The sequence below is a fragment of the Pteropus vampyrus genome, unplaced genomic scaffold, assembly GCF_000151845.1.
Source record: "Pteropus vampyrus isolate Shadow unplaced genomic scaffold, Pvam_2.0 Scaffold523, whole genome shotgun sequence".
In the NCBI taxonomy this organism is placed as follows: Eukaryota; Metazoa; Chordata; class Mammalia; order Chiroptera; family Pteropodidae; genus Pteropus; species Pteropus vampyrus.
Genome location: NW_011889304.1, coordinates 182,847 through 191,517, shown reverse-complemented (window position 1 = coordinate 191,517; position 8,671 = coordinate 182,847). Strand labels below are relative to the sequence as shown.

Below are 8,671 nucleotides of genomic sequence, written 5' to 3'. Positions count from 1 at the left end.
TATTTTACCAACTTCTTCCTTAAAGAAAAAAAAAATGTATATATCCAAAAATAATTTCATGAGGTTAGATTAGGATGAGGAGAGGAAACCTTACTGGTATCTCATTGGTACAAAGTGTCTGAAGTAATTTAAATTTTAAGCCATGATTAAAAACCTTACCACATTCATAAGGTTTATTTCCAGAATGAATTCTCTGATGATGTGAGAAGCTTAAAAGATAGCCAAAGGCCTTCCCACACTCCTTACATTTATAGGGCTTCTCGCCAGTATGACTTCTCTGATAGTGAATAAAGTGTGAATGAAGTCTAAATGCCTTACCACATATCACACATTCATTCACTAGTATGAATTCTTTGATGTCTTTTGAGGTGTGAGCACTGTCTAAAAGTTTCTCCACATTCTTTACACTCATAGGGTTTCTTACCAGTATGAATCCTCCAATGTAGGGTAAATTGTAAGCCATCACAAAGGCCTTCCCACATTCATTACATTCATAAAGGTTTTTTTTGCCAGAATGAATTTTCTGATGGTGAGAGAAGCTGGAGGGGTAGCTAAAGACTTTTCCACATTCTCTACATTCATTGGGTTTCTCACCAGTATGAATTCCCTGATGTTTGGTAAAGTGTGAACAATGGCTAAAAGTCTTCCCACATTCTTTACATTCATAGGGTTTCTCACTAGTTTGGCATCTCAGAGGTTCAGTAAGTTGGAAGCCATGAATAAAAGCCTTCCCACATTGCTTACATTCATCAGGTTTTTCACCAATATGAAGTCTCTGATGTTGAGTAAGTTGTGATGGCCATCTAAAGGCCTTCCCACATTCCTTACATTCATAGGGTTTCTCACTTGTGTGAATTCTCTGATGTAGAATAAATTCTGGGCCATAATTAAAGGCCTTCCCACATTCTTTACATTTACAGTGTTTATCACCATTATAAATTCTCAGATGTTAATTAAGTTGTGAGCAAGGAATAAAGGCCTTCCAACATTCCTTACATTCAGAAAAAAATTTTTTTTAGAATGAATTTTTTTGTGATTAAAGAATAAATGATAACTGAAGTTCTTCCTACATTCTTTACATTAGAAGATTTCCTCTCTATTATAAAATTCCTGAATGAATAAAGTATATTGGCTAAAAATGGGCTTATGTTCATGGTTGATAATAAATTGCCCAAAATAGTCCTCCTGGTGTTCCTGTTGTCTCTCAAACTGACTTTTGTCTTCCAAAATATCTCTGAAAATGAATTTCTCAGAATTATGGCTTTTAAATGGTTCCATGACAGCCCATTGAGATGATTCTGTTTCACAAATGTCCCTTCTTGGAGATAAAGTCTTGGGTTCACACTTGAATACCAAACCTGAAAGATAAGAAACACATTTTAACTGCTGGCTTTATGTTACAAAAAAAATAAATTATCTATGGTAGAAAAGAGAAACAACTGAAAATAATTCACATAAAAAGTCAAGGCTTGGAGAGCTTTTAAATGCTGTCATGCAATTGAACAACAACAAAAAAAGAGCAAGAAAAACAAAGAAAAATGTGAGCTTGAGAGAGAAAATGAGGGAGTTAATAAGTCAAGCCAATAATTCTCAATTTTTAATTTACCTCAGAGGGGTATTTGCTGCAATTATAGATATTTAGGAAACATTCTAGATCAAGTGAATCAGAATCTACAAGAGTCTGTATGTTTAACACTCTCTGCTAGATCAAAGGAGACTGCTAGTTGTCCCCGAATATCTGTTATTACCCTTTTGTATAGTGATTGAATCCATAGTTTTTAGTTGAGAACAAAGCTGCCCAATATAAACATTGCATTTACCAGGCTCCTCTGAAGCAGAATATGCCATGTAGTTGAATTCTGCTTAAAGAAATGCAGAAGTATTATGTAGTAGCTTCTGAGAACTTTCCTTAAGAACCAACTCGCCCATACCCTGTATCCCATATTGACCCATTTCCTCAGCAAAGCCAGTTGCAATATGGATTTGATGTCATGTCTGTGATGGTTTTGAAGAGCTACCATTCCAGCCTGGACTCTATTGCAAGAGAAAATTAACCTTCTATATAGTTTAAACCATTATTATTTATAGATCTCTGTCACATGCAGCTAAACCTGTATGCAAGTAAGAGCTGCCCACTGTACTGAAATTTAAAAAATCCAGCTCTTGACCATGTAATATAAGGCCTCTGCTTACCTATAATACCTATAATACCTCATTTCGAGTCTGCCATTTTAGTCATTGCTACAACAATACTAACCTCCTTTCAACAACTAAGGCATTCCAAAGGCTTTCCTACCATAGAGCTTTTCAGACACTGTTTCAAAAGAAAAATTTTGAAGCTGACAGCTATATAAAGCATTCTATTCTAACACAATTTATTTTCCTGTTTTCCTAATGATGGACATTTGGGTTGTCTTCAGCTATCTGCTGTTATGATTAGTATTGCTATGAACATTCCTGTATATTTCTTTTGGTAAAAATAGGACTTCTTTCTCCTGGGTGTATACACCTTGGAATGAAATTGCTGCATCACATGATATACATTTGTCCAGCTTTAGTCGTCACTATCTGTTTTCTAATTTATAATTCCATCAAACTGTAAGAGTTCAGGTTTCTCACATTCTCACCAACATTATTATCAATCATCTGTTTAGGCATCCAGCAGTTGTTTTGTGATACTACATTGTGGGTTTTATTTGCAATTTCCCTGATGGCAAATGAGGTTAAGCATGTTTTCATATGTTCATTGGTCAGCTGGACATCTTCTTTAATAAAATGCTAACCCAGACCTTTTGTTCATTTTTTAATTTGTTAATTTTTGAGGTAAAATTCATATAACATAAAATCCATGATTTAACCATTTTGAAGTGTACAGTTCAGTAACTTCCAGTACATTCTCAATGTTGTGCAACCATCAGATCATCATCTAATTCTAGAATATTTTCATTATGCCAAAAAGGAAGCCCATACACCTGGTCATTTCCTATTCTCCTGTTCCCCCAGCCCCTGGTAACCAGTAATCTGCTTTATGTCTTTATGAATTTGCCTATTCTGGACACTTCATAAATTGGAATCATACAATATGTGACCTTTTGTCAACAACATGCTTGTATGTACAGTTTCACTCAATATAATGTTTTCAAGAGTCAACTATATTATAACATGTATCAGTACTTCGTTTTTTTTTTAAGTCCAAGTAATATTCCATTGTGGAGATGTCAGCACTGAACTGGTCTGAAAGAGAAGTTTCGATGGTTAGACATCCAGTTGGAAGAATGCACAAAAGGTCGACATGAGAATGAAATGGTTGGCACCAACTTTTTTGTGTGGAGCGCAGTTCTATTGGGGGAAGTGCAGTTTATTGCGGGGAGCAGGCTTCTGCTTCTCCTCTTCTTGTGCTCCCCTTTCTTGTGCTCCTCTTCTGCTCCTCAAGGGACTACATGGCTCCACAGATATCAGAGTACAATAGTGGCATTCAGCCACACATGCTTGACACAATAAGCTGAAATATGTTTACATTTTTAGGTGCAGACATCCCACTACACTAATGTAACATTCTAACCAGGTTCCTATTACTAGCCACGAGCCTGGATCACAGACAGACCTCGGACCAGCCAGGCCTGGGACCCACAGGAGATATACTATATCTTGTTTATTCATTCATCAGTTGAAGGACATTTGGGTAGTTTCTGAGTTGTGTTTTTCTTTTTGATTTCTAGGAATTCTTAATATATTTTGAATATAACCAACGAACATTGCAAACATCTTCTCCCACTCTGGTGCTGGCCCTTTCATTCTCTTAATAGTATGTTTTAATGAACAGAAGTTCTTAATTTTAAGGTAATCTAATCCCAAGGTCACAAAAATATACTCATATTGTCTTCTAGAAGTTTTGGTATTTTACTTTTCAGATATAGATCTATAATCCACCTAGATTAAATTTTAAGGGTGTGATGTAGGAATCAAGATCTCTATTTTTGGATAATCCTATTGACTGAGCAATATTTCTTGAAAAGGCCACCCTTTCCCTGTCATTGTTTTATATCAAATGACTGTGTATATTACCTATTTTCTTTATAACCCATTCCAATATTTCAACTTCAATGACTCTGTTGATACATTACTAGCTAAAGTCATTAACAAAATCACTTTGCCAAAATCTGTGCTCAAGTACCAGTCCTCACTCTACTTGACTCACTAGTAGCATTTCACACAACTGACTAATCCCTTTCACTGCTGTACAACATATTCTCCTAGTCATCCTCCTACTTCTCTGTTTGTATTCAGTTCTCCTTAATGGATCCTCCTACACTTCCTGACCTCTAAATGTTGGAATATCTCAGAATTCAGGCTCTAGCCAGCTCTCAACCTATTCTCTTTCCCTAAATACCAGTCTGGCTTACATACCAGTCATATACTACTAAGTCTTAAATGTATACCTCTAACTTTTTTAAAAAAAATTAAATTGTGGTAAAACATATATCAGAAAATTTACCATCTTAGCAATTTTTAAGTACACAATTCATCAGTGTTAATTATGTTCACAATGTTATGCAACCAATCACCTGAACTTTATCACCTTGTAGAACTGAAACTTTGTACCCATTAATAACTACCCATTCCCTCGCACCCCATCCCCCAGCTTCTGGCAACCACAATTCTACTATCTGTTTCTATGGGTTTTACTACTCTAGAAACCTCACATCAGTGGAATCATATAAAATTTGTTATTTTGTGACAGACTTATTTTACTCAACATAACGTCCTAGGGTTCATCCATATTGTAGCATGTCTCAAAACTTATTTTCATTTTAAGGCTGAATAATATTCATTGTATGTATACAGTGTATACCACATTTTGTTTTATCAATTTATGTGTTGATGGGGAACTAAATGGCTTCCACCATTTGGCTATTGTGTATAATACTGCTAAGAACATATCCGAACAAATATCTGTTTGAGTACTGCTTTCAATTATTTTGGGGATATATTCAGAAGTGAAATTGCTGGATCATATAGTATTCTATTTTTAATATTTTGAAAAATAACCATACTGTTTTCCACAGGGACTATACCACTTCACATTCTAACCAATAGTACACAAAAGCTCCAATTTCTCCAAATCCATAGCAACACTGTTATTTTCAGTTTTTAAAAAAATTGTTTTTGATAGTAGCCATCTTGGTGGCTGTGAGGTGATATTTCATTGTAGTTTTGATATGCATTTCTCTGGCATCTAGTGATGTTGAGTAACTATTCATGTGCTTGCTGGCTATTGATGTATCTTCTTTAAGGAAATGTCTATTCAAGTCCTTTTCTCATTTTTTAATCAAGTCATATGCTTTTTCATTGTTGAGTTATAGAAGTTCTTTATATAGTCTGGATATTAACCCCTTATCAGTATGTGATTTACAAGTATTTTCTCTTATCCTATAGGCTGCCTTCTCATTCTATTGTGTCCTTTGATGTATATACTTCTAGCTTTTACCTTACTCCTGAGTCCCACATTAATCATCTAATACCTATGTGAAAACTTTATGTAAATATGTAATAAGTATCGCAACCATAAGATGTCCAATGAGAACTTTCAATTTCCTCTTTTTAGATTCATTCATACTCCAGCTTAACCCTTCTCAGTAAATGCAACCATCTTTTACCAGTATGTTAAGACAAAGCCTAGATATTTCTTTTTACTCAACTTGTAGTCTGTTAGCAAGCATGGTCCACTTGTTCTTTAACATATATAATGACATCTAATCATTTATTACCACCATTCCTACCACAGTCTAAGCTACTGCCATTGTACTACTGCAGTAGCTCTCAAACTGGTCATCTTTTTCTTCTTTCCTTTCCTTCCTTCCTTCCTTCCTTCCTTCCTTCCTTCCTTCCTTCCTTCCTTCCTTCCTTCCTTTCTTTCTTTCTTTCTTTCTTTCTTTCTTTCTTTCTTTCTTTCTTTCTTTCTTTCTTAATTAGCACATTGTATCTAAATGCCATCACAGAACTCTTGCTCTCAAATCTCTTTAATGGTTTCTTACCACATTTGAGAGAAAAAGATCTTTATGATGGCATGTAAGGCCTTAAATTCTCTGGCCTCTGTCTATCCCTCTGACTGATTGAAACTTGTAAGATGCAACTAAAATTGTATTTAGAGGAAAATTTATGGCCTTAAAGACAGAAAAAAAAGAAATTCTTGAAATGAATCATCTACATAATCTCAAGAACTTAGAAGAATAGCAAAACAAAGCTCCCATCCCCCCCCAAAAGAATAAGAAAAAAAAATGGGGCAGAATAAATGAAACAGAAACAAATATATAATAGAGGGGATTCTTGGTAAGACTGATCAAGAAAAATATACCACTTCCCCTACAGATCAAATGTTAATTATAAAGAAAAAAATTACAGTGGATAAACCTGGCAAACACCACCCAAACCAAGTGATCAATGTTAACATCACCAATAATGGAACAGAATGACATTATGTGCCTCTATAAATGACACACATAGAAGGATATATCACTAATGTAATATTCCTAATAAATGCATTAACTGAATTTAGTCAGGAGGAACCATCAAATATACTCCAATTAGATAGGAAAAAAGTGGCGTAGATGATAGAGGCTCTATTCATCCCTCTTGCAACCAAATCAAAGTTGTGAAAGAAACAAGGAGCAAACATCAAGGAAAATCACCTGGGATTTAGATGAACAAGCCCTACAACAAGGGAGAGAAATAAGAAATCATCCTGAAATGGGAGGAGTTAGGAAGGGGTGAGGACACGAGGCTGCCTGGTCTCGAGTGGCTAATTGGAACAGAGGCCATAGAAGTAGCAGTCAATAGCTATAGACACCTCTTAAAGAGGCCGGGCTTTGGAGAAACACGGCGGGGTGAGAGACATCGCTAGATCTTTCTCCTTGAAACGACAATAAGCTGAACATCTAAAACTCAACAAAAAACACCCAAACCACTCATCAGCATGTCTGAGCGTGGGATCTGCGCATAAGAGCTACAATAGTTGAGAACCCCAGGTGTCGGGTGGTAGACTGGGAGAAATAAAGAAGCTGCCTCTCACAGCCACGGGAGCTCCCTGTAGGAGTAGGGGGAGAGGAGAAGGTGTGGTGCATTTCCTGAACAGCCCTTCCTGGTAGTACTGTGAGCTCCATGCAGCTGGCGGCAGGTCCCTGTCATCAGGGCAGAAAGCAGAGGAGCAGGACAGCAGAGAAACAACAGATGATTTTTACCACACGTGGTTGCAAAACTGAAGCTGAGCTGCAGTCCCCAACTCCTAACCCAGAGGGCCCCTACCCCCACATCCTCTGAGACAGAACACCACAGAGCTCAGGGAAACCTGAGCAAACGCTACTGAAACCATCGCTAACACTGACAGGGACCGAGACTGAGAGTAGTGAGTGCAATGAAACTTCTATAAGGAAAAAAAAGGCATAATTTAGACTTTATATAAAGCAGGGATCCAAGAGGCTTAAAAGCCACCTACTGGAAACAGAAAGAAAAGTGCCTTCTTTGCAATAGGCTAAAGAGTGACCTTTATATAATAAATCTTTCTGGAAAAAAAGGAGAATACACTTCCATTAATGCCCAGGCAGAGAAACAGTTTATTAAACACCACAAACAACCAAGGTGACAAGGCGTCTCTGAAAGAAAGATAAAAATCTCCAGAAAATAAGCTTACAGACATAGAAATATGTGACTTAAATGACAGAGAATTCAGGATGGTACTTCTGAAAAAACTCAGTGAGTTCCAAAACAATTTCAGGAATTGAAAAAACAACTAGATCAGCAGAATGAGTTCTTTAGCAAGGAGATTGAAACCCTCAAAAAGAACAGAATAGATCACCTGGAGATAACACACACACACACACACACACACACACACACACACACACACACACACTGCAAGAGTTGAAAAAGAACTAGCAAGCATGGGAAATAGAGTCGACCAAATGGAGGAAAGGATCAGCAATATCAAAGACAGGAATCTAGAAATAAATCAGAAGGAAGAAGAGAGAAACCGAAGAATGAAAAATAATGAAAGAGAAACACAAGAACTAGCTGATACCACCAGGAGAGGAAACATAAGAATAATGGGCATTTTCAAAGGAGAGGAAATGGAGGGGGGACTAGAAAGCACTTTCAGACAAATAGTTGATGAGAATTTCCCAAATCTAAGGAATGAGCTGGAGCTCAAGAAGTCAACAGAACACCCAATTATCTCAACTCAAAAAGGCCTTCATCAAGATACATTGTATTAAAGTTATCAAAAATCAACGACAAAGACAGAATTCTCAGGGCAGCCAGGGAAAAGAAGATAGTAACCTAGAAAGGAAAACCCATTAGATTATCATCAGGCTTCTCAGCACAAACCTTACAAGCCAGAAAATAGTGGAATCACATGTTCAAACTATTAAGTGAAAGGAACTAACACCCAAGAATAATGTATCCAGCAGAGCTCTCCTTTAGATGTGAAGGAGAAATAAAGACTTTTCCAACACACAAAAGTTGAGGGAATTCTCCACTATGAGGCCTACACTACAGGAAATACTGAAAGGGGTCTGCTCACTTAAAACAAATTGACCAAAAAAAAAAAACAAAACAAAACATAATTAGGAGTAAGGTGACTATCAGGCAAATACAAGCAGAGGAGTGCAACCCTTAC

The 8,671-nt window shown here is 36.6% G+C and overlaps 2 protein-coding genes across 3 annotated transcripts in view; one reads left to right on the top strand and one right to left on the bottom strand.

Moving 5' to 3' along the window:
* ZNF382 (zinc finger protein 382) overlaps positions 1-8,671 on the top strand; it is a 93,829-nt gene that overhangs the window by 60,207 nt on the left and 24,951 nt on the right. The gene's annotated exons all lie outside the window — the stretch shown is intronic.
* On the bottom strand, positions 65-1,419 carry ZNF461 (zinc finger protein 461; the record flags this gene model as incomplete). The annotated part of the gene is given in 4 exon segments (XM_023525096.1): positions 65-335; positions 337-469; positions 472-1,011; positions 1,014-1,419. Coding segments are annotated over 4 exon segments (1,350 nt in total), but the record flags the coding sequence as incomplete, so codon positions are not given.